Source organism: Ananas comosus, linkage group 24, assembly GCF_001540865.1.
Source record: "Ananas comosus cultivar F153 linkage group 24, ASM154086v1, whole genome shotgun sequence".
Classification (NCBI taxonomy): Eukaryota; Viridiplantae; Streptophyta; class Magnoliopsida; order Poales; family Bromeliaceae; genus Ananas; species Ananas comosus.
In genome coordinates this window covers 883,175-908,529 of record NC_033644.1, presented here as the reverse complement: position 1 = coordinate 908,529, position 25,355 = coordinate 883,175, and the positions used below count along the sequence as shown (strand labels likewise).

The 25,355-nt window shown below is 38.0% G+C and overlaps 3 protein-coding genes and 1 long non-coding RNA gene across 5 annotated transcripts; 2 read left to right on the top strand and 2 right to left on the bottom strand.

The window, feature by feature from the left end:
• On the bottom strand, nucleotides 2,108-4,885 carry LOC109728497 (putative disease resistance protein At1g50180). Its single transcript, XM_020258908.1, has 3 exons — nucleotides 4,085-4,885; nucleotides 3,411-4,015; nucleotides 2,108-3,038 (listed from the first exon to the last, which is right to left on the bottom strand). Exons 1-3 carry the CDS (start codon nucleotides 4,883-4,885, stop codon nucleotides 2,108-2,110), a joined length of 2,337 nt encoding a protein of 778 aa, XP_020114497.1.
• LOC109728495 (disease resistance protein RPP13-like) lies at nucleotides 6,232-7,179 on the top strand. Its single transcript, XM_020258907.1, has 3 exons — nucleotides 6,232-6,543; nucleotides 6,637-6,880; nucleotides 7,099-7,179. Exons 1-3 carry the CDS (start codon nucleotides 6,290-6,292, stop codon nucleotides 7,177-7,179), a joined length of 579 nt encoding a protein of 192 aa, XP_020114496.1. The 5' UTR covers nucleotides 6,232-6,289.
• Nucleotides 10,893-19,329, bottom strand: LOC109728735. 2 transcript variants are annotated; one of them, XR_002221077.1, is made up of 4 exons: nucleotides 19,212-19,329; nucleotides 18,995-19,130; nucleotides 11,517-11,617; nucleotides 10,893-11,420 (listed from the first exon to the last, which is right to left on the bottom strand). It is a non-coding gene; the product is annotated as an uncharacterized LOC109728735 (long non-coding RNA). The 2 variants fall into 2 exon arrangements; XR_002221078.1 differs by lacking the exons at nucleotides 18,995-19,130; nucleotides 19,212-19,329 and adding an exon at nucleotides 13,447-13,506.
• Nucleotides 12,301-24,728, top strand: LOC109728734 (putative disease resistance RPP13-like protein 3). The gene is made up of 4 exons (XM_020259240.1): nucleotides 12,301-13,773; nucleotides 20,582-21,998; nucleotides 24,197-24,227; nucleotides 24,389-24,728. Exons 1-2 carry the CDS (start codon nucleotides 12,345-12,347, stop codon nucleotides 21,988-21,990), a joined length of 2,838 nt encoding a protein of 945 aa, XP_020114829.1. The 5' UTR covers nucleotides 12,301-12,344; the 3' UTR covers nucleotides 21,991-21,998; nucleotides 24,197-24,227; nucleotides 24,389-24,728.

Below are 25,355 nucleotides of genomic sequence, written 5' to 3'. Positions count from 1 at the left end.
ATAGCATAGTAGCCTCACTCTATTTTATGTTCACTATGCTTAACTTTTGTTGAGCGCCAAGTTTTTTTCACTGATTTACCAGATTACTGATATAACTTAGTTTTGAACATCATGTTTTGTAAATTATCATTTGCCAATTAACTTAGGCACAGTATAAACTAATTAAACAGTAAAAAACAAATTTAAACATCCATGAACATCTTTGATTCATACAATTCTGGACACTTAATTTGAACTTTTTATATACAGCAGAAAAAGCATGCAATTGAAATTTGAATTATGAATTCTACCTATAACGAACTCTAAATTCTCAAAATTGTTTTGTCATAGACGCTCTAATATTAATAGCATGTTTTATTCATCATACACAAATTCTTTGCCGCCAAATGCTTTTATTTGTTTTAATACTATTGTCATGACCAATCTTTTCTATTAATTAACATTATGAATTCAAAATTCTAAAATCTAATTTCTTATTATAAATTCTAAATTCTAAAAATTATTCTGTTGAAAAGATTCTAATATTAATAACACATTTTTCCCATCATACACGAACTCTTTTAAAAAACCCTAATATTAATAACAACTTTTTCCCATTATACACAAACTCTTTGCCAACAAAGACCTTCCTGCGTAACTCCTTACTCTCAACAACGCAGCTTAACTATCTCAAAATATTTGATATATACGTGGGTTCTCATGCAAGAACCTTTAGTACCAAATCAATAATGTTCAAAATAACATGAAATTTCAAATTACCTACCTGAATTCATAACAATAAAATAAAATTACAGCGAGTTATTCGATGCATATAAAAGTATATAAAATCATATCTTTTCCCCATCATACACAACCGTTTTATATCAAAATATTTGATACATACAAAAAGATTCAAATTTTACCGTTGCAATCCGAGTTGACTTTACTGCCGAATCAATAATGTTCAGAATATCATGGAATTTTGAATTACCTAGCTGAATTTATAATAAAAAATCAAAAGTATAGCAAGTTATTAGATGCATATAAAAGTTTAGAATATAAAAAAATTAGTATTCAACAAAACTCTGTATAAAATTATATATTCAAAGTATACTAACTAAATTAAGATAAAATATCTTTTTAAAATTAATATTTTCAAATTGTAAATTTCAAATTTTAGGAATATAAATTTCCCGCCGCGAAGCGCGGGCCTCCACTAGTTCATAATAATCTGCTTTCCTGTTCTTTTTCTTGCCTTTTTTTGTTTTGTTTTTTTTTTTTTTTTGGAAAAAAGCGTTTTGGAATTGGTCTCTGATTTTGTGATTTTGTGAATTCGAGTTTTGAAGGGAGATTATTTTGTGATTTTGTGAATTATGGTTGAAAATTTGATTTGTTAATCCGCTTAAATCTCTCTCTTACGCATTAGTTTTTATAGAACTTATGAACTGTTCCACAATTGTGATAAGAAGAAACAGATCTCGATGAGTGTGAATACGCAAACCTTGTTGGAGATTTCAATTTGGTTTCATAGATTTTAATATATAGTTGGATGATAATGGTAGAATTAAGATTTTTTTTTTTTATGTACAAAATTTTGCATATCACTGTAGTAAATTAATAGTTATGCCAGAAAACTCATCCAATTATGGTCAGATTTGAACATAAATGTTTTGATCCTGAAAATATTATTCAGCCTAGGAAAGAATTAGTATTTAATATAGGACATATGTATCATATTGTAACCATTAGTAATATAGTTGGAAGTTAGTAGATTCATAATATATCATTGAATTACATAGAACAAGCAATTAAGATTCCACAAAATAGCAGAGTTTGTATATCAATATGTTGTCTATCTACAATAATAGTAATATGATCAAATATAGATTGTCAGATCTGAATTTAGGTTTAGCACTTCAGCTAAGACCAGAATCTGAAAGAGTATATGGTGATCCCAACAATTCATGCAATATATGCCCAACTAAGTTTATACAATAAGAGTACAATAAGAGAGCATGATCTGACAAATGATAAATAGCTGGTTTTCAACCTACAAGTTGCTTTTAACTGCAGCTTTCAGAAGAAGAGAAAGAGGACAGAAAGGTAGGAAGACAAATTACCGATATGTTTAGGCTGTTGGCGAAAGATCTTGCGGTGGCTGGCGGTCTGAGATGATGACTCTCACAGTAGGATGCGTCCTGCGCCAGTCATTAATCTCCTTCACGAAACTAGAGGGCATCTCTTTACATTCTAGAACTTGTAAGGTGGTGATGTGATCCAGACCATTCGGAACCACATGCAGATTGTCGCAACGATGGATAGACAAGTGCATAAGATTTGGAAAGGATCCGGGCTCAATGTTGAGCAGTGCTAGATGACATAGGTTGCTGAGCTCAAGGTAAGATAAATTTGGGAAGCTGCCTGGAGAACAAGAAATATTCTCACATTGGCAAGCATCGTCTCTCAATTTGAGAATCCTGAGGTTTTTTAGCTGCCCTAGTGTTTGAGTTGGCTCTCCTTGCAAGTTTGAGCGAGACAATGTGAGCTCGGTGATGTTAGGTGCGAAATTTTCGATACCGCAGAGTTCATCGGGCTGCAATGTTCCATCTAACTTCAACTTATGTAACTTTGCATGAGTTGATGTTGCTGTAAAAACCTTTTGAGGGATCTCGTTGGCTCGTAATGTTAGAGTGTTCAGACTACTTAACAACTTAAGACACCCAACCAATTGGTTGTTCCTGGTGTTTTGATAATAATCATCGATTTTAAGGGTTTGAAGATTATGCAGTGGTATGCCAGACCTCAATGCTTGTGAGTTCAGCAAACGCACTGAGCTCAAGTATAAGTGGCGAAGCTTTGTAAGCGTCCAAACTTCAGATGGCAACTCTGTGATAGATGTACCTCTTATATCTAGAGTTTGCAGATGTGGAGGGATCCCTCCAGAAATTGGTAACATCGCAAAATTGGTATCTCTCAATCCCAAGTATCTTAATCTAGTCATATCATTAATATGAGGTTCAGGAATGTTGTTTTTTGTAAATCCATCAAGTTCGAGCACTCTGAGGAATTCCATTCTTTTATCAGTCCGATTAATGTTTAGAAAAAACTTGAAGTAATATATTGAACAGTTATGGAACAATCTTTTCCTGTTGTACCTAGAGATTTGAGTGATTCTGCCTGTGGGGAAAGCTAAAAGAGCTCTTAATTTTTCATCCAAAATTCCTGTTAATACACTGAAGCTTTGATGGAGCACCATACGACAAGCAGCTATCTCTTGGGGCTTTGACTCTTCTTCAATACTAGTTATAGTTTCTACCTGAAGGAATCGACTCTCTCTTGCTTCTGACCTTGCTAGCTCACCCAAGAGGTCATGGACTCTTACTTTTTTTATACTCATATCAAGTCCTCACTTCACTATTTCAACCAGGCACCTTTGTGTCAACTCCTCTAAGTATTTGGTTGCAGTACCCTCTAGTGTTATACCTTCTTTTGGTATTAGTTCGTCTCCGATCCACAACTTCGTCAATTTTGAGGCACTGATTTCAGAACCTTGTGGGAAAGCTCCCAAGTAAAGAAAACAAAATTTCATGTTGTAAGGCAAGTCGTAGTAGCTCAAAGCAAGGATTTCTAAGCATTGTTTCCCATTATCCGTCAAATCCCAGTTCATACTATCAGGTAATTTCGACCACAGCGATAGATGCTTCTGTTTTATCAAATCAAGACCTCCCAGTACCACCAGAGCAAGAGGCAAACCAGCACATTTCCTACAGAGCTGACGACCCAAGTCCTCTAGTTCTCTTGGGCATGTAGGTTGGTCTTGTGGAAAAACTTTTGTAAGGAAAAGTCGCCAACTATCATCCTCGTTTAAGGGCCTCATTTCGTAGGGTTCAGATCCTGGGTCATGATAAATGGCAGCATCCTTGAATCGAGTTGTTACTATTATTCTACTTCCATTGCTCGAATTTGGAAGAGTTGCTTTTAATTGATCCCATACTTCTTTCCTCCAAATATCATCCAACACTATTAGGTATCTCCTCTGCTCCAAAAACGAATATAGCTTCTCCGTTAAGAACTGGACCCCCTAGCTCCTCGCATGATAAATTACATATTCCTTACCTTCCACATATTCGCTTAAGCCTAGTTGGTCAATCATGATCAACAAAAGGTCCATAATGTTGGGATCTTGATGAGCAGGCACCCAATCACAAGCATCAAAGTGGTTTTGAAGCTCACCTCCGGAGTCCACTTCTTTAAGCTGGGCAAAATGGGCATGACCGCGTACGGGAGCTTTAGAAAATAATTTATAAACCACAGCCGCAAGAGTGGTTTTGCCTACACCACCCATCCCGGTGATGGCTACAACCTGTCGACGTCCCTCCGAGTGAAGCAACCTCTTCACTATAAGGTTAGCATCATGTTCGAAACCAACAACCACATCATCACCAAGGTCTGGAAATGACCGTCTCCATAGATGCAAATGACCTTGATCTGCAGCTGTACTACTGCTGCTTCCTTTGCCTCTTTGCTCGTGCAATTTAGGTATGTATATAGTTCTACGTTCGACAATCTCACGGATCTTGGATTTTAACTGCTTGATATCTTTTTGCAGTGTATTAGAATGAAATATCCTAGTGGCAGGAACGTACCTCTTCTCGAGCGTATTGGTATAGGCATCGATCAAGTCGTCTGCTTCATATGCTACGTCTCTAACGGAGCTCAACCAATTCTTCGTGCCAGCGTCTTGTCTCTGCTTATAGTCCATGTTGTTGAGAAAGATCACCAGTGCCTGCAGTTCTTGTTTCAGCGATTCAACATCGTCTGCCACCCTCCAAATTAGAGAAATTTTTTCGGTGAATAGGTCGTCAATTTTGTTCAGTATGTAGGAAATTAAAGCATCTTCCGACATATCTCTCCTTCTCTTCTTCTTTTTCTCTCTCTAGATCTCTCTCTCTCTCGCAGCCGAGTCGGGGGGATGAGACAGGAATGAGGCTCTGTGAAACTGGATGTAGTAGTAGGGGTGGAAACGAGCCGAGCTCGAGCGAGCTTACCTCAGCTCAAGCTTGGCTTGAAATTAATTTCGAGCCTAAAAAAAAAAGGCAAGAACAATAACAGGAACCAATTAAAAAGCAGAATATTATGAATTGCACAAAAAATGCACATGAACCAAGAGTTCTTTGCTGCACCATAGACCGTTTCAAATAGGACCTTATATAACTACCAAACTTTCTACTTAAATTTTGTCACTAAATGATAAAAAAAATTATTAAATTGTATTTCTAGATATTTAATATTTTATAAGTAGTGGGACGTAACGTTGAAAGATTACAAATTGGGATAGAAAAATTTGATGGGTCTATTTATAAAATGCATGCAATAGAGGGAATCAGGACTTAACGTTGAAAGATTATAAGTTGGGATAGGAAAAGTTGATGGGTCTATTTGTAAAAACGCATGCAATAGAGGGAATCACAAAAGAAGTGGTGTTATCTCTAAATTTTAGGACTGTACGATGAATGTTATAGCAACTACATATAGTGAGTATTGTGTCGGTAATTAATTGCTATTTCGTAGCTTATGCATTGAGTTTACTAAATTTTCTCCCGTTGCTACAATGCTTCTCCTGAAGTACTAGAAGATGGATTTAGTAGAAACAAGTAAAGCAAATAGATTAAAAAGGAAAAGAATTCTCGATACAAGACGGAGTCGAGAACACATATGTAGGAGACCTCAATCAACACAAGGTATATAAAGTATGCTATTTAGTTAACTTAAGTTGTAGGGTTATCTTTAAAATTTGAGATAGATATTCTTTTTTAGTCCGACTTTTAGGTTTGACATTTCTAGACCCACCGTAAACATTCCTAATTTATTTCACTTTAACCCTCACCTTAGAGGAAATGCTATTGCCTGGCCCTAGTTCAGCGAGCATGCGTATAAACAACGAACATATCGGTCCTTCATTCATCTCATACTTTTGATTTAAAAATTCAATTTCTAGATATAGAAAGGACAAAAATTCGAAAACCGGTAGAATCAGATATGAAAGGGAAGGTCAAAATGCGCTAGACACCTGGTGCATGAATGTGCTAGATTGGACTTCGTTTACATTATTATAGCTATTATTAATGGTATTCGGTGAGCAACTGTGATTGCCTAAATCACACTCCATTGACCGGTTAACACTTGTCAGAGAGAATGACAAACAAAAGATTCCTACCAATTGAAGACTACATCCAGCTTTACACCGTTTCAGGCCGCATTCCTGTCTCATCCCCCAACTCGGCTACGAGAGAGATAGAGAAGGAGAGAGATGTCAGAAAATGCCTTAATTTCCTACATAGTGAACAAAATTGGCGACCTATTCACCCAAGAAATTTCTCTAATTTGGAAGGTTGAAGACGATGTTGAATCACTGAAACAAGAACTACAGGCCCTCAAGATCTTCCTCAACAACATGGACTACAAGCAGAGACAAGACGTTGGCACGAAGAATTGGTTGAGCTCCGTTAGAGACGTAGCATATGAAGCAGAGGACTTGATCGACACCTATACGCTCGAGAAGAGGTATGCTCCAGCCACTAGAATATCTTATTCTTATAGAGTGTAGAAAGATATCAAACAGTTAAAATTTAAGATCCATGAGATTGTCTAATGTAGAACTATATACGTACCTAAATTGCACGAGCAAAGAGGCGAAGGAAGCAACAGTAGTACAGCTGCAGAGCTAGGTCATTTGCATCCACCGAGACGATCATTTGCACACCTTAGTGATGATGTGGTTGTTGGTTTCGAACATAATGCTGATCTTATAGTGGAGAGGTTGCTTCACCCGGAGAGGCGTCGACAGGTTGTAGCCATCACCGAGATGGGTGGTGCGGGCAAAACCACTCTTGCGGCTGTGGTTTATAAATTAATTTCTAAAGCTCCCGTACGCGGTCGCACCTATTTTACCAAGCTTAAAGAACTGGACTCCGGAGGTGAGCTTCAAAACCACTTTGCTATTTGTGCTTGGGTGCCTGTTCATCAAGATCCCAATATTATGGACCTTTTGTTGACCATGATTGACCAACTAGGCTTAATTGAATCTGTGAACACTATAGAATTTGAACTTAATCATAGGAGGGGCTAGGGGGTCCAGTTCTTAACGGAGAAGCTATATTCGTTTTTGGAGCAGAGGAGATACCTGATAGTGTTCGATGATATCTAGAGGAAAAGAGTATGGGATCAATTAAAACTAGCTCTTCCAAATTCGGACAACGGGAGTAGAATAATAGTAACAACTTGATTCAAGGATGTTGCCATTTATCACGACCCTGGTTGTAATATACCGAAAATTCAGAAAATAAATATCGAACTTTAGTCAAATTGACCAAAGAGCGAGGATGGTACACTTCGGAAAGTCCGAAGGTGTTAAAATGATCAAGAGTGCGTTATGGGAGGTTTTCGAGAACTAAAGAATCAAAAATCTGCAAACTGCAGTTTTTGAGCTCTCGGGGATCGGTCCCTGGTGGGAGAGACCGGTCCCCGAACGCGTGCAATGTGAGAAATGAGAAAGCCGAAAAATCGGCTAAGTTCCAGAAAACCAGCTCTCAGAAACCGGTCCCTGTGGGGAGAGACCGGTCCCTGAGAGACCGGTCCCCTAGTGAGAGACCGGTTGCGCCGCGCGTGCGCCCTGCTACCTGCGGGGAGAGCTCTCTAGGACCGGTCTCAAGTCGGGGAGACCGGTCCCCGAGCTCGAAAGAAAAAGTTGAGTCCAGGCAGTATGAAAGAGTAAAAGTTGAGGGGTTTATTTGCATTTTTGCAGCCCATAGAGTATATAGAGGGGGGAGAGAGCCTCTTTTTCTCATTCCACTCCCTCTCACACTCTCTTCTCTCATCCTCTCTCTAGAAGACAAAAGAAAAGAAGAAAAAGCAAAGAAAAGGAAGGAAAAGAAGAAGAAGAAAGTGGAGAAGAAGCTATTGGAGTGAAGCAACTTCATCTTCTTCATCTCTAGTGCAAGAAAGGAGCAAGCTTATAGGTAAGCTTTGCCCCTTCTCATGGAGAATCCCAAACTAGGGTTTGGACTAACCTAGAAATGGTTTTAATGGAATGTTTAGAGTCTTGGAAGCTTTTCTTTTGCTTCTTTAGAGATCAAAACCATGGTGAAGCTTGAGATGAGCTTCAACCACCTCTCATGGTGAAACCCTAAAATAGATTTTGATAAAGCTAAGAATGGTTTAGATGGACTCTTTAAAGTAGAATGAAACTACTTTTGCTTCCCATTGAGATCAAACCCTAGGTTTGATGTATGCTATGGAGCTAGGGCACCCAAATTGGGGCTTTTGCTCATGGAAATTTTTAAGTAAAATTGACCCTCTAGAAACCTAATTGGGGATTAAACGAACGCGTTGGTGCGCTTGGAAAAACGTTACGAAAAGCCAATGTAAAGTTATGGGCAAAATGGCCTAATAGGGCTTCGTTTTGCCGCAAGTAAAGAACGAAAGGTCTAAAAAATCTCAAGAAAATCATCAGAGCACCTTTGAAAACCTACGAGATGGGTGGTGCTTTTCAAACTCGTTGAACTTCTCTCTATGCCTAATGTGTCATTCAATTGAGCATATGTATATATATTGTTGCATGCATTTTAGGGTAAAGCAATGATAAAAATGTGATGTTGCATGATTGTGAGTACAACTTGTGTAATGTGATGGTTAAGATTCTTATGAATGTCAAAAACCCTATATATGTATGCATGAAAGAAAATATGAGTACCAAAGTGAGGCGAAAGAACAAAGTGACACCATGAGACATAGATCGAGTGGCATTTGATAATATAAAGTAAAGTGACACTAGAGGTAGTGTGAGGCAAAGAATAATTATAATGACTAAAGTGTAAACAAAGTGGAGCGTAAAGAACATGATTGCTAGAGTTAGCAAAAGTAAAGAAATGTAAAGAACATGATTGCTAGAGTTAGCAAAAGTAAAGAAATGTAAAGAACATGATTGCTAGAGTTAGCAAAAGTAAAGAAAGGTAAAGAACAATGATTGCCAAGAGTAGCAACATAAAGTGATGTAAAGAACACTAGAGTTAGTGTAAAGTCAAGATTGAACATACAATCCTTTGAGTTAAGGATTCAATCATACTTGCTATGAGTTCCGTGCTCGAGGGCAGTCGCTCCCCCTCGGGCGATGCGCTCCGGAGTTATGCATCACGGGTTGGAGTAAACCCGAGGACGGTCTCAGCGGGAGGAAGCTGAGGGCCCGTGATGATGGACTTAATGTGAAGCAAGTTAATGTGGCGAAACCCCCGGGTTAGCCTTGAGATTAAAGAATAAAGAGCAAAGAATAAAGAACAAAGACAAAGCGTAAAGTGCAAAGAACAAAAGAACTTGCATAATCTGCATATGTTAATGTTGAGCATATTTCCTGCTTATTGTTCAGGCATATTAGCATCATATTATAGATTGGTTACTATATGCAGCTTTTCCTTTCTATTATGCCTGAGTTAGTCGTAGTGGGAAAGTCGGTGAGATTGAGGCCGAACCCACTGGGAACTTTGTTGTAGTTCTCATCCCACTTTTCGACAGAGCCGGGACCGAGCGAGCCAGCGAGCGACCGCGGTAAAGGTATCACACCGTAGTCAGAGGCTACCAGTGCTGGGTATACATTTTGTAGTAGAGTACCCTATGATCATCTTTTGTATTTGATGATAAATGATGTAAAGAAAAGAATGCAACGTTTCATTTGAGCAAATGTGTTGTAAAAAGAAATGATGTAAAGAATTGTAATGATGTGACGAATGTACAAAGTGAATGCAATGTATATGATCAAATGGAATCATAGTACAATTGAAGGTTAGTTTCCTATCTTTCAGTCGTGGCTATTGCTTACCCTCGTGTAAGCCGTTTTTGCATGTTTCCGCTAGTGCACTTCTTGTTTGAAAATGTACATGTGATGAGCCTTGGACGGACAGGGAAAACTTTGTACGTTCGGCGTCTGTTTGACGTGCTCGGGCCAGCCCAAATTGGTATCGGTCCCGGGGCGTGACACAGGTTCTGAACCCTACGAAATAAAGCCTTTAAACGAGGATGATAGTTGGCGACTTTTCTCTACAAAAGTGTTTCCACAATTAACTCCGCATGATCGACATATATGCCAGAGAGAACTAAAGGACTTGGGTCGTCAGCTCTGTAGGAAATGTGCTGGTTTGCCCCTTGCTCTGGTGGTACTGGGAGGTCTTGTTTCGACAAAACTGGCGCATCCATTGGTGTGGTAGAAATTACTTGATAATATGAACTGGGATTCGACGGATGATGGGAAGCAATGCTTAGAAAACCTTGCTTTGAGCTACTACGACTTGCCTTACAACATGAAATTTGTTTTCTTTAATATGAATATAAATCAGACAAATTAAGGTTCAGATATAAATTTTATCTGCACCTTATCCAAACATGATCCGAATCCGAATTAATTTACCTTATATAATAATCTATATAAATATTTGATATTATATTTGATCTTGTATTTTAAAAATTTAGATATTAATATAATATATTTTAAAATATAGTAAGGAGAAATAACTGTTTGGGATTTGGGCTCCCGTTTCAAATATTTGGTTAGATTCGAGTTTGGATTTTGGGTTTCGGTTCAAATTTTGACGAATCCTTTTCGAATCCGAACATCCTTACATTGAGGATGACATTTGACTCAAAGTTCAGGGACTATATTGCAATTTACATGAGGAAAAATGTAGAAATCCCGAGAGCTATTGCCTGCACCGGGTGTACAATACATCTTGCACACCGCACTCTAAAATGGTCTAACAGAGAACAAATAGTAGAGAAAAGTGTGGTGCGGATGCACGGCTTAAATATTTTTTAAGATCGAATAAATATCCTTTCTCTATCACACAAGTAAAAAATTTGAAGGGCCATTAAGAGAAAAATATTCGAGTACAAGGACCAAATGCAAAATTGTGTATAGTTAGGAGACCACCAGGTCCACCATACATTTTTTTACCTAATTATAGAACAACATTTTTACATCCTCAGAAGATACAATAAAAGAAATAAAACAAACCATGTTTTACTCCAATTCTAAACATATATACATTTATATACATACATACAAAATTACATATGAACATGCCTGTACTTGCACACACATTTGAGATACATAGAAGAGATTCCGCAAGCTTTAATCTTCGCGACGACACCTCCAATGATTTACACGAAAAACACAAAACTAGTTATTTACAGGATCACTATTTTTTCCTCGAGGGGCGGGGATTCGCAAAAAGCTATACAATGAAAAAGCTAACCCCAGAAACGGTTTCGAAACCTGGAGTCTACTTCCGGAGCGAAGTTAAGTAGAAATGTTTGCTCACAACTGCTTTTTTTTTGGTCCGAAGAGAGTACATAACATGGAGGGATTCCTCGGTGCGCTTCATTCGACCTCCACCCTGGGAATTCTACAACATAGTTAGAATGGTTTTGTAATGGAAACAACAAAATAAGAATGGGATGGATACTGTTTTGCGCGAGGATTGGAGATAGACATGAATGGAGTGACCGGTGTTCTACTTGCTTGAAGGAGATTGCTGAAGCTGTTCGAGTTAGCTTCCTCCGTGCCGGAACCATATGTGGGAAGTAACCGTCTCTGAAACGACATCGTAAAGGTAAGAATACAGAAAGGAAGTTAGGGCATTACGAAAAGCCAGCATGCATGGGAAAGAAAATAAGTGAATATAAAAAGAAAAAAATAATATATATTTTTCTTAAAAAAAAAAAAAAAAGAAACTGACTTCAATCATTACATCATGGAAATCAACACTGCTACTGAGATAACCAAAATTGAACTTCAGCAGGAGAGTCGATGACGACGACAGTTTACAAAAAAGAATAAGAGATGATTCAAATACACATCAGGGAGTAGAGGATGGATAGGGTATAAATTACTATTGATCTATGAAGCACGGATACTTCAAATTTCATGCCGTACCCGTATCGGATACGTATCGGATACCGATACGCGCCCGATACGTGTCCGATACGAGAATGAAGTATTCGGCATTTTTAAAAAATAAAAATGACTGGCTGCAAATGCTAATATGTGTTGGACAAGCAAATGGGATTGCATAAATCACACTCTATTGACTGGTTGACTCTTGAGCCAGAGAGAATTGACAAACAAAAGGTTCCTATCAATGTATTTTATGTGGACAGAGCTGACTGGTTGACTCAAGGAGGAGAGAATGACAAAGAAAGGCTGCAGGCAATCACAGACTGACTACATCCAGTTTCACACAATTTCAGGCCTCATTCCGGCGTCATCCACCGACTCGGCTGCGAGAGAGAGAGAGAGAGAGAGAGAGAGAAGGAGAGAGATGTCGGAAGACGCTTTAGTTTTCTACATAGTGAACAAAATTGGAGACTTATTCACCCAAGAAATTCCTCTAATTTGGAAGGTGGCGGACGATGTTGAATCGCTGAAACAAGAACTGCAGGCACTCGAGATCTTCCTCAACAAGATGGACTACAAGCAGAGACAGGACGCGGCCACGAAGAATTGGTTGAGCTCCGTAAGAGATGTAGCATATGAAGCAGAGGACTTGATCGACACCTATTCGCTCGAGAAGAGGTACGCTCCTGCCACTAGGATATTTCATTCTTATTCAGTGAATAAACAAATCGAAGAGTTGAAATCCAAGATCCATGAGATTGTCGAACGTCGAACTATTTATATGCCTAAATTGCACGAGCAAAGAAGCGAAGGAAGCAGCAGTATTGCAGCTGCAGATCAAGGTCATTTGCATGCATGGAGACGGTCATTTCCACACCTTGGTGACGATGTGGTTGTTGGTTTCGAACATGATGCTAATCTTATAGTGGAAAGGTTGCTTCACTCGAAGAGGCGTCAACAGGTTGTAGCCATTACTGGGATGGGTGGTGCAGGCAAAACCACCCTAGTAGCTATGGTTTATAATTTAGTTTCTAGATTTCCTATAAGTGGTCGCACCTACTTTACCCGACTTAAAGAAATGGACCCCAGAGGTGAACTTCAAAACCACTTTGATGTTTGTGCTTGGGTGCCTGTTCATCAAGATCCCGACATTATGGACCTTTTGTTGATCATGATCGACCAACTAGGCTTAAGTGAATCTATGAACTCTCCGACAGTTGCACATTCTTATCTGAGGAGATGGCACATCCAGCGCTTAAAGGAGAAGCTATATTGGTTTTTGAAGCAGAGGAGATACCTAATAGTGTTGGATGATATCTGGAGGAAAGAAGTATGGAATCAATTAAAACCAGTTCTTCCAAATTCGGACAACGGAAGTAGAATAATAGTAACAACTCAATTCAAGGATGTTGCCATTTATCACAACCCAGGTTCTGAACCGTACGAAATGAGGCCGTTAAACGAGGATGATAGTTGGCGACTTTTCTCTACAAAAGTGTTTCCACAATTAACTCCGAATCACCAACCTATATGCCCAAGAGAACTAAAGGACTTGGGTCGTCAGCTCTGTAGGAAATGTGCTGGTTTGCCTCTTGCTCTGGTGGTACTGGGAGGTCTTGTCTCGATAAAACTTAAGCATCCATTGGTATGGTCGAAATTACTTGATAACATGAACTGGGATTCGACAGATGATGCGAAGCAATGCTTAGAAATCCTTGCTTTAAGCTACTACGACTTGCCTTACGACATAAAATTTTGTTTTCTTTACTTGGGAGCTTTCCCAAAAGGATCTGAAATCAGTGCCTCAAAATTGACGAAGTTGTGGATCGGAGAGGAACTGATACCAAAAGAAGGTATAACACTAGAGGGTACTGCAACCAACTACTTGGAGGAGTTGGCACAAAGGTGCCTGGTTGAAATAGTGAAGCGAGGACCTGATATGAGTATAAAAAAGGTAAGAGTCCATGACCTCTTGGGTGAGCTAGCAAAGTCCGAAGCAAGAGAGAGTCGATTCCTTCGGGTAGAAAATCTAACTACTATTAAAGAGGAGTCAAAGCCCCAAGAGATAACTGCTCGTCGTATGGCCCTTCATCAAAGCTCTGGCGTATTAACAGGAATTTTCAATGAAAAACTAAGAGCTCTTTTAGTTTTCCCCACAAGCAGACTCACTCAAACCTCTAGGGACAATAGGAACAGATGGTTCCGTAGCTGGTTATTAGATTACTACAAGCTTTTTCGAAACATTAATCAGACTCATACAACAATGGAATTCCTCAGAGTGCTCGAACTTGATGGATTTACAAAAAACAACATTCCTGAACTTCGTATTAAAGATATGACTAGATTAAGATACCTAGGATTGAGAAATACCAATTTTATGAGGTTACCATTTTCTGGAGGGATCCCTCCACATCTGCAGACTCTAGATATAAGAGGTACATCTATCACAGTGTTGCCATCTGAAGTTTGGACGCTTTCAAAGCTTCGCCACTTATACTTGAATTCAATGAGTTTGCTGGACTCACAAGTGTTGAGAAACATGCAAACTCTTTCGGAAGGTGCTTCTGCTAAAAGTATCAGGATGTCTTGCATGCCACTGCATAATCTTCAAACCCTTAAAATTGATGTTGATCGCGACACTCCAAAAACTACCGACAACAAATTGGTTGGGTATCTTAAGCTTTTAAGAAGTCTGAACTCTCTAACATTAAGAGCCAAGGAGATCCCTCAAGAGGTTTTTGAAGCAACATCAACTCATACAAAGCTATATAAGTTGAAGTTAGATGGAACATTGCAGCCCGATGAACTCTGCGGTATGAAAAATTTCGCACCTAACATCACCGAGCTCACATTGTCTCGCTCAAACTTGAAAGGAGAGCCAACACAAATACTAGGGCAACTAAAGAACCTCAGGATTCTCAAATTGTCAGAAAATGCTTGCCAATGTCATGGTATTTCTTGTTCTCCAGGCAGCTTCCAAAATTTATCTTACCTTTAAGCTCAGCAACCTATCTCATCTAGCGCTGCTCAACATTGAGCCCAGATCCTTTCCAAATCTTATGCGCTTGTCTATCCATTGTTGCGCCAATCTGCATGCAGTTCCGAATGGTCTGAATCACATCACCACCTTACAAGTTCTAAAATGTAAAAAGATGCCCTCTAGTTTCGTGGAGAAGATTAATGGCTGGCGCAGGACGCATCCTGTGAGAGTCATCATCCAAGACCACTAGCCACCGCAATATCTTTCTCCAATAGCCTAAACATATCGGTAATTTGTCTTCCTACCTTTCTGTCCTCTTTCTCTTTTTCAGAAAGCTTCAGTTAAAAGCAACTTGTAGGTTGGAAACCAGCTATTTATCATATGTCAGATCCTGCTTTCTTATTGTACTCTTATTGTATAAACTTAGTTGGGCATATATTGCATGAGTCGGGATCGCCATATAGTCATTCAGATTCTGGTTTAAGCTGAAGTGCTAAACCTAAATTCAGATCTGACAATCTATATTTGATCATACTACTAGTATAGTAGATAGACAACATATTGTGCTATCTTGTGGAGTCTTGATTACTTGTTCTATGTAATTCAATGATATATTATGAATCTACTAACTTCCAACTATATTACTAATGGTTACAATATCATGCATATGTCCTATATTAAATACTATTTCTTTCCTATGCTGAATAATATTTTCAGGATCAAAACATTTATGTTCAAATCTGACCATAATTGGATGAGTTTTCTCGCATAACTATTAATTTACTACAGTGATATGCAAAATTTTGCACATAAAAAAATAATCTTAATTGTTCCATTATCATCCAACTATATATTTATATCTATGAAACCATTCTACCACAATTGCAGAACAGCTCATAAGTTCCATAAAAACTAATGCATAAGAGAGAGATTTAAGCGGATTAACAAATAGAATTTTCAACCACAACTCACAAAATCACAAAATAATCTCCCTTCGAAACTAGAATTCACAAAATCTCAAAATCAGAGACCAATTCCAAAACACGTTTACCAAAAAAACACACACAAAAATTAAAAAAGGCAAGAAAAACAGAAAGGAACCAATTAACAAAAGCAATTTTATATTGCAAAAAAAATGCACAAAACAACCTGAATTACAAAAACACACTACAAAATCGAAAGAAAAAACCTCGAAACTCTTTCTCCAATCATCTCATCAAACTAAAAAAAATAGAAAAAAACCCTAAAATACGATAAGGGAAAAATACGAGAAGGAAGAAATAAATAGAGATCACCGAGAAGATGATAATCGCCTAGGTATCGAGACTTCGATATCGGAATTTAGCGAGAATATCATCCGCCAATTTCGCAGAGACGAAGCAGAGCAAGAGAGATGAGTTAAGAGAGAGGAGAAGAGGGAGGGGGGGTGTGGGAAGGCGTGGCTAAAAGGGGAGAGTGTACTGTGGAAGAAGATAAAATGGCACACTAGTCCCCGACTTTCTCTCGATCTATGTAGTCTCGACTTTTAGATAGGCATGCGAAGACCAAAAAAAAAAAAAAAAAGTCCAAATCAGCAAGGAATTAGCAATAGATACTAAATAGATTATTCGGTTGGATTATCCGATCATATTCGATATACAGACTATGACATCCTATCCTATCCTCCTTTCAATATACAAATCACTACTAAACACGGGAACATCAACCTGTTAATACGGTTGAAATGGTTCACCGGGTTCAACTTAACACACGCACCTTGGGCCCTGCCATGGCGCTTATGCGTGGCTTTTTTCAGCATATTAGCCCTAATAAATTTATGTAAAATTAGCGCCTGTCAAATTACGACAGGCGTACTCAGCGCACGCGGCAGGGCCTGGCCCGGTGTTAGTGAAACGAACATTCACCTGTCAAACACGGAAGGTTCCCGTATTAGTACTATTTTGTATATGAAAAAGGAATAGCAATAGGATGCTAGGTAAGATATCCGAAATATATTCGAACAAACCTCGGATAAATATATATATTATAACATAATTTATTTTTATTTATTTATACAATATATAAAATATTTAATAATTTTTATTTCTTAGATCTTCATCCAACGGTATAGATTTTTAAAACCCGCTGGGTTTAAGTTCGGGTTTCGAGTTTTTGGTTTGATATGGATATGGATATGAATTTTTAAAATCCGTCGGGTTCGGATCCGGGTTTGGATTTTAATTTGATTTTCGGGTTCGGGTTCGGATTTTTGAAAAAGAGAAGAAAAGGAATACAAATTTCCTATTCCTCTTTTCAATATACAAAAAATACGTACTAAATATGGTGAACCATTCACCGTGTAGTGTTTACTTAACTACCGCCCCCAACCCCGCCCACGTGGCGCTGACGTGGCGTCTGCGTGGCAGGCCTAGGGTCATTTTTGCAAATTAAATTTTGACAGGCCTATTTTTAAAATAAAAATTTGCCAAGGGACTAAATGCAAAAAAAGCCCCGCCTGCGTGGCAGGCTCAGAACCATTTTTGCAAATTAAATTTTGACAGGGCTAATTTTAAAATAAAAATTTGCCAGGGAGCTAAATGCAAAAAAAGCCCTTTTTTTTGAGAGAGAGAGACAGGTAGCATGCTACCCACTTTATTTATTTCATTTAGAAATAAACTTAACTGAAAATATGAATCAACTAGGATTCTAACTTGGAACCTCGAATACCCCACCAAGCCCTTTGCCACTTGCGCTAGGGACGATCAGTAAAGAGCATATAAAAAATAAAAGATAATTGTCTATATACCCCTCATACGTTTGAAAATATCTGATTTACTCCTTTTTTTTTCTAAAATACCCCTCATATGTTCCACCATTATTACAAAATACCCCCGCAGTTATCTCCTGTTAAGTTAACTTGGGTTAAACGTAAGTTAAATATCTACCATAGTTAAAAAAAATTAAAATACCAATTTTGCCCTTAACTTAAGGGCAAATAAAAAAATATTGGTAACGGTAGAGGGGTATATTGGAAAAAACCAAAAGTTAAAATATTTTTTGTGCCCCTGACTTTAAGCGCAAATAAGAAAGTCAGTGATGGTGGAAGGGTATATTTGAAAGGGCAAAATAGTAATTTTACAGAGATAACAAAGTTAATTAACAGATTTTAACTCTAGGGATATATTAGAAATAGGTTGGAACGTAGAAAATGTATTTTCAATATTAGCCTTCTAAGAGTAGTAAATCGAAAAGTCGGAAACTTTCAGGGGTATATAAGCAATTGCCCGTAAAAATAATCACACATTTTATCTAGGAAGAAACAAATAACATCGCTACACGGTAGAGTTTTACCGAATGTTAGTAGGAAAGTTTTTTTTTTTAAAATTTCGGTTTTAACATGAAATATAGTTTTAAATCCTTTTTCTCTTCTTTTATTTGCTAAATTTTACTATGTGTAAAATGCACTAATAGTTTTTAAACTTCTTATAGTCAAGTTTAATTTTAGTTTTGAAAATTTTAAGTTTGAATTTATAACTTCTAGTTCACACTTTAATCTTTACAAAAACCATTGTTGCATGCATTTAATTCATTTGTATATTCGTGTACCACGAATCTATCCGCTCTTCATCCATCTAATACTTTCAATCCGACAATCTCATTTTTAAATATAGAAAAACTTCAACTCAATTAATAATAAAATTGAAATAAAAGATTATAGAATAATGATAGCATTGCGCACAAATACAGAGTAATTCATATCCTCGCAGCACATAAAACAATGATTAAAGTGAAACAATTCCAAGCGTATAAGATTTCAGATGTCAAACTTAAAATTTAAGGGCCAAAATAAAACTTGATTAAAAGTGAGGGATTAATGATACCGTTTGTCCTGTTATCAAAATTAGGTTCAGGAGCTAGTGATGCAATTCACAAACAAAAGGTTTAATATATGCTGAAAACATTTCCATCAGGATTAGTAGATTGGACTTTGTTTACATTATTATTATTATAGCTATTAGTAATGGTATTCTGTAAGCAAATGGGATTGCCTAAATCACACTCCGTTGACTGGTTAACTCTAAAGCCGGAGAGAATGACAAACAAAAGGTTCCTACCAATTTATGTCGAGACAGCTGACTGGTTGACTCAAGGAGGAGAGAATGACAAAGAAAGGCTGCAGGCAATCAGAGACTGACTACATCCAGCTTCACCGAGTTTCAGGCCTCATTCCAGTGTCATCCCCCGACTCGGCTGCAAGAGAGAGAGAAGGAGAGAGATGTCAGAAGACGCTTTAATTTCCTACATAGTGAACAAAATTGGAGACCTATTCACCCAAGAAATTCCTCTAATTTGGAAGGTGGCGGACGATGTTGAATCGCTGAAACAAGAACTGCAGGCACTCGAGATCTTCCTCAACAAGATGGACTACAAGCAGAGACAGGACGCGGCCACGAAGAATTGGTTGAGCTCGGTTAGAGACGTAGCTTATGAAGCAGAGGACTTGATCGACACCTATTTGCTCGAGAAGAGGTACGCTCCTGCCACTAGGATATTTCATTCTTATTCAGTGAATAGGCAAATCGACGAGTTGAAATCCAAGATCCGTGAGATTGTCGAACGTAGAACTATATACGTACGTAAATTGCAAGAGCAAAGAGGCGAAGGAAGCTGCAGTAGTACAGCTGCAGATCAAGGTCATTTGCATCCGTGGAGACGGTCATTTCCACACCTTGGTGATGATGTGGTTGTCGGTTTCGAACATGATGCTGATCTTATAGTGGAGAGGTTGCTTCACTCAGAGAGGCGTCGACAAGTTGTAGCCATCACCGGGATGGGTGGTGCAGGGAAAACCACTCTTGCGGCTGTGGTTTATAAATTATTTTCTAAAGCTCCCGTACGCGGTCACACCCATTTTGCCCGGCTTAAAGAAGTGGACTCCAGAGGTGAGCATCGAAACCACTTTGATGTTTGTGCTTGGGTGCCTGTTCATCAAGATCCCGACATTACGGAGCTTGTATTGATCATGATTGACCAACTAGGCTTAATTGAATCTGTGAACACTACGGAACATCAATTACATCATAGGAGGAGCTGGATGATCCATTGCTTAATGGAGAAGCTATATTCGTTTTTGGAGCAGAGGAGATACCTAATAGTATTGGATGATATCTGGAGGAAAAGAGTATGGGATCAATTAAAACTAGCTCTTCCAAATTCGGACAACGGAAGTAGAATAATAGTAACAACTCGATTCAAGGATGTTGCCATTTATCATGACCCAGGTTCTGAACCGTACGAAATGAGGCCCTTAAACGAGGATGATAGTTGGCAACTTTTCTCTACAAAAGTGTTTCCACAATTAACCCCGAATCACCGACCTATATGCCCAAGAGAACTAGAGGACCTGGGTCGTCAGCTCTGTAGGAAATGTGCTGGTTTGCCTCTTGCTCTAGTGGTACTGGGAGGTCTTGTTTCGATAAAACTGAAGCATCCGTTGGTGTGGTCGAAATTACTTGATAATATGAACTGGGATTCAACGGATGATGGGAAGCAATGCTTAGAAATCCTTGCTTTGAGCTACTACGACTTGCCTTACAATATGAAATTTTGTTTTCTTTACTTGGGAGCTTTCCCACAAGGTTCTGAAATCAGTGCCTCAAAATTGACGAAGTTGTGGATCGGAGATGATCTGATACTAAAAGAAGGTATAACACTAGAGGGTACTGCAAGCAACTACTTGGAGGAGTTGGCACAAAGGTGCCTGGTTGAAATAGTGAAGCGAGGACCTGATATGAGTATAAAAAAGGTAAGAGTCCATGACCTCTTGGGTGATCTAGCAAAGTCAGAAGCAAGAGAGAGTCGATTCCTTTGGGTAGAAACTATAATTAGTATTGAAGAGGAATCAAAGCCCCAAGAGATGGCTGCTCGTCGTATGGCGCTCCATCAAAGGTCCGATGTATTAACAGGAATTTTTGATGAAAAATTAAGAGCTCTTTTAGTTTTCCCCACAGGCAGAATCATTCAAACCTCTAGCAACAAAAGGAAAAGATGGTTCCCTAATTGGTCAATAGATTACTTCAAGATTTTTCAAAACATTATTCGGACTGATAAAAGAATGGAATTCCTCAGAGTGCTCGAACTTAATGGATTTAGAAAAAACAACAATCCTGAACTTCATATTAAAGGTATGACTAGATTAAGATACTTGGGATTGAAAGATACCAATTTTGCGATGTTACCATTTTCTGGAGGGATCCCTTCACATCTGCAAACTCTAGATATAAGAGGTACATCTATCACAGAGTTGCCATCTGAAGTTTGGACGCTTTCAAAGCTTCGCCACTTATACTTGAATTCAATGAGTTTGCTAGACTCACAAGTGTTGAGAAACATGCAAACTCTTTCGGAAGGTGCTTCTGCTAATAGTATCAGAATGTCTTGCATGCCACTGCATAATCTTCAAACCCTTAAAATTGATGCTGATCGCGACACTCCAAAAATTACCGACAGCAAATTGGTTGGGTATCTTAACTTTTTAAGAAGTCTGAACTCTCTGACATTACGAGCCAAGAAGATCCCTCAAGAGGTTTTTACAGCAACATCAGCTCATGCAAAGTTACATAAGTTAAAGTTAGATGGAACATTGCAACCTGACGAACTCTGCGGTATCGAAAATTTCGCACCTCACATCACCGAGCTCACATTGTCTCGCTCAAACTTGAAAGGAGAGCCGACACAAATACTAGGGCAGCTAAAAAACCTTAGGATTCTCAAATTGACAGATAATGCTTGCCAATGTCGAGAGATTTCTTGTTCTCCAGGCAGCTTCCCAAATTTATCTTACCTTAAGATCAGCAACCTATCTCATCTAGCGCTGCTCAACATTGAGCCCGGATCCTTTCCAAATCTCATGTGCTTGTCGATCCATTGTTGCACCAATCTGCATGCAGTTCCGAATGGTCTGAATCATGTCACCACCTTACAAGTTTTAAAATGTAAAGAGATGCCCTCTAGTTTCGTGGAGGAGATTAATGACTGGCGCAGGACGCATCCTGTGAGAGTCATCATCCAAGACCGCCAGCCACCGCAAGATCTTTCTCCAACAGCCTAAACATATCGGTAATTTGTCTTCCTACCTTTCTGTCCTCTTTCTCTTCTTCAGAAAGCTTCAGTTAAAAGCAACATGTAGGTTGAAAACCAGCTATTTATCATATGTCAGATCTTGCTTTCTCATTGTACTTCTTTTGAATCTACTTGGTTGTGCATATTTTGCGTGAATCACGATCACCATATACTCATTCATATTCTTGTTTAAGCTGAAGTAATAAACCCAAAATCAGATTCAATTATCTATATTTGATTATACTACTAGTATAGTAGATAGACAACATATTGATATACAAACTAGGCTATTTTGTGGAGACTTAATTACTCTGTTCTATGTAATTCAACGATATATTATGAATCTACTACTAACTTCCAACTATATTACTAATGTTTACAATATTGGTGATATGTCCCATATTAAATACTAAGTCTTTCCTATAAAGAATAATATTTTCAGGATCAAAACATTTATGTTCAAATCTGACCCTAATTGGATGAGTTTTCTCCCATAACTATCTATTACTTCTATCTATCTATCTATCTATTACTATATACTAAAGTCCGTGGAGTTAGGCTCATGTGTTGCCACGTGTCTCAGTTATTACTTACGGTGTACCTGGTGCAACGTAGACCGCAAAGTTAGGTTAATATGCTGCCATGTTTACTCGGGCTACCTGCTGTGCACCTGCTACACCATAGACCCCATTACCATATACTAAAGTCCGTGGAGTTAGACTCATGTGTTGCCACGTGTCTTAGTTATTACTTATGGTGCTCCTGGTGCACCGTAGACCGCAAAGTTAGGTTAATATGCTACTATGTTTACTCGGGCTACCTGCTGTGCACCTGATGCACCATAGATCGTACGTGTCCTCGTGCACCATAGACCGTTGAAAAGTCTGTGGAGTTAGGCTCATGTGTTGCCACGTGTCTTAGTTATTACTTACGGTGCACCTGGTGCACCGTAGACTGCAAAGTTAGGTTAATGTGCTGCCATATTTACTCGGGCTACCTGCTGTGCACCTGCTGCACCATAGACCGCACGTGTCCTGAGGCTGCTTTTGGTGCTCCTGGTGCACCATAGATCGTTGATTGTGGATATATGTATGGTCCATGGGGTGCATCTGTTCTTTGCATATTTTTTTGACATTAAAAGAGAGTTTGGGGGTTCTCAAAGTGACACGTCCCCCAACACCCTCTCCTTCTCTCTCCCCTTACCTATATATATAGAGGGTTTTAAAATTTTATACTATTCATTATTCCCACATTTTCAACTTAAAAATTTAAAATTTAAAATTTCTAAACGATCTAAAATGAATTAATAATTTTTATTCATAATTAATTTTAAATAAATTACAAATAATTAATATCTTAATTCAGCCGCCTCGAGAAATGTGCTTTTAAATCTCTTCTTTCAAAAAAAGAGAAATTTCCTAATTGCATCTCCTCGAGATATGTACTCTTTAATTACTTTTTTCAAGCAAGAGATACTTTCCTTATAGAAAATTAAATTTAAATTTACTATTTATATGCTTTTCTTTTCCAAAAATAGTTGATTTCTCTCTAGACATGACATGTTCGAGTTTTCATTTATTGCTACCATTAATTGCTTTTTCTCTCTCTAAATAAAGACATATTCCCTCTTAAAATTATTACTTATTTTAATCGTTACTTCCTTATTTTGCAACTAATATTTCTCTGGCTTCCCTCTTTGCAAGAGATATTTCAATTTACCACTTATGTTTTCTTCCTCCAAAATTAATTTGAACTTACCATTTATGCTCTCTTTCTTCCAAAAACTAATTAATTTCTTCATTTGAGTCCTCTCATCTCTCTCGCATTACTTTTTCCAACTAAGGCACTTAGGCACATACCTATTTTAAAAAGTTACTTATAATTTACTAATTACAAATTTCAAATTATGGGAAGTTGCGACGCAAAATTTTTTAAACCAAAAGCATATGGACTACATTTAAAGACCGACATTATGCAGGAACTATTCATATATTTAACACTTCAATTTTAGTACAAACGAGACCAATTGATGGGAGGGCAATATGTATGGTAATTTTAAAGTTTTTTACGGCAGTTCCTTCTTTCAATCCTAGATCTATTAGGTATATTGTCCTTTGAAATTATATTCTTTTAATATGCATTTAACTAATTATTTTGATACCTTTTGTTTTTCCTATTTTTTTTGTTCTTCACAGGCCTTTTTGAGAAGGAAGTTTAAAAAAGAAGGTATAATATGCACCAATCATTTATGCGATTTTAGTTTTATTTTCTGTTTTTGTTACTTAATATACATTGACGTTTACATATTCTTCCTCCACAGAAAATAAATATGTGTGTGATAATAATTTCTCCTCTGTTTTTTTTCTACCAAAATATGTTCTTCACAGGCCGCTTTGGTTTGCCTCTTGCTCTGGTGGTACTGGGAGGTCTTGTTTCAACAAAACTGAAGTTTGTGTCGTAGAATAAGAAGGAATTACGTTCTATTTTGGCTTGCTGTTCAATAAATGTCGAAGCTACTATTGACAATTATTTTGTCTTCGTTTAAGTTGTCTATCAAGTTTACAAGTTGTTCAATCTATGCAGTATTGTTTGCTTTCGTGACTATGCATATATAGCAGTTAGTGCTGGTCTTCTCTCTGCGAGAGTGTTTCCGATTGTATTGTTGATTGATATTATAGTTTGTTAAGCTTACTTATTTCTTAAAAGCTTACAATTTCAATGACTTGACATGTAGTCTGTTTTGCAGTATATAAGTTGTCGTACGTGCATGCTTTTTTAAATACTTTCCACGTAGCTGCAAATTAAGTTAGTAATTAATAGCTTTCAATTGCCCGTAAACGAAAATTAATTATTACCATATCTTTCTCGGTTTAGTAGTGATTACAAGCTTACAATTTAAGGAATATTTTAGTCTAATTTCTTCATGATAGTTTCCTAATATTAATTCGCCTCATATATATGTAGTTTGCTGCAACTGGCTACTTTGACCTAAATGGAATAAAAATTTCTGTACTAGACAAATATTTAATGCAACTGTTAGATGTGACTCGAAATTGATAATCGACTCATGTTCGGATTTTTCGATTCGCTGACAGTTTCGCGGTGCGACCAAATTGGCAAATAAATTTGTGAAGGAAAAATGAATGTTTGTGGTGGGGTAGTAAGAGGGCTTGGGCCAACCGGCCCGAGCCGTAGCCCACCACTAACATTCGCCGGGGGGTGCGGACGGATCGGATCCGAAACCCGTTAAGAGTTTTCCTTCTTTCGTTTTTGCCCTAGAGGCGTGTGATCGTGGTTGGTTGTACTATCATCTGAACATTGTATTCACTAGTGCAGAAATCCGCGCGATGCAGC

Bases quoted from the DNA above. Each gene is read 5' to 3' on its own strand.
- LOC109728497 (XM_020258908.1), bottom strand. From the start codon at position 4,885: ATGTCGGAAGATGCTTTAATTTCCTACATACTGAACAAAATTGACGAC. The intron at 4,016-4,084 runs GTAATTTATCAT...TTTTTGGAGCAG, and splicing joins ATGTGGAAGGTAAGGAATAT to AGGAGATACCTAATAGTGTT. The intron at 3,039-3,410 runs GTGCCTGGTTGA...GGAATTCCTCAG, and splicing joins TTAGAGGAGTTGACACAAAG to AGTGCTCGAACTTGATGGAT.
- LOC109728495 (XM_020258907.1), top strand. From the start codon at position 6,290: ATGTCAGAAAATGCCTTAATTTCCTACATAGTGAACAAAATTGGCGAC. The intron at 6,544-6,636 runs GTATGCTCCAGC...TGTCTAATGTAG, and splicing joins ACCTATACGCTCGAGAAGAG to AACTATATACGTACCTAAAT. The intron at 6,881-7,098 runs GTTTATAAATTA...ACTTAATCATAG, and splicing joins AAACCACTCTTGCGGCTGTG to GAGGGGCTAGGGGGTCCAGT.
- LOC109728734 (XM_020259240.1), top strand. From the start codon at position 12,345: ATGTCGGAAGACGCTTTAGTTTTCTACATAGTGAACAAAATTGGAGAC. The intron at 13,774-20,581 runs GTATAACACTAG...TGATACTAAAAG, and splicing joins GGAACTGATACCAAAAGAAG to AAGGTATAACACTAGAGGGT.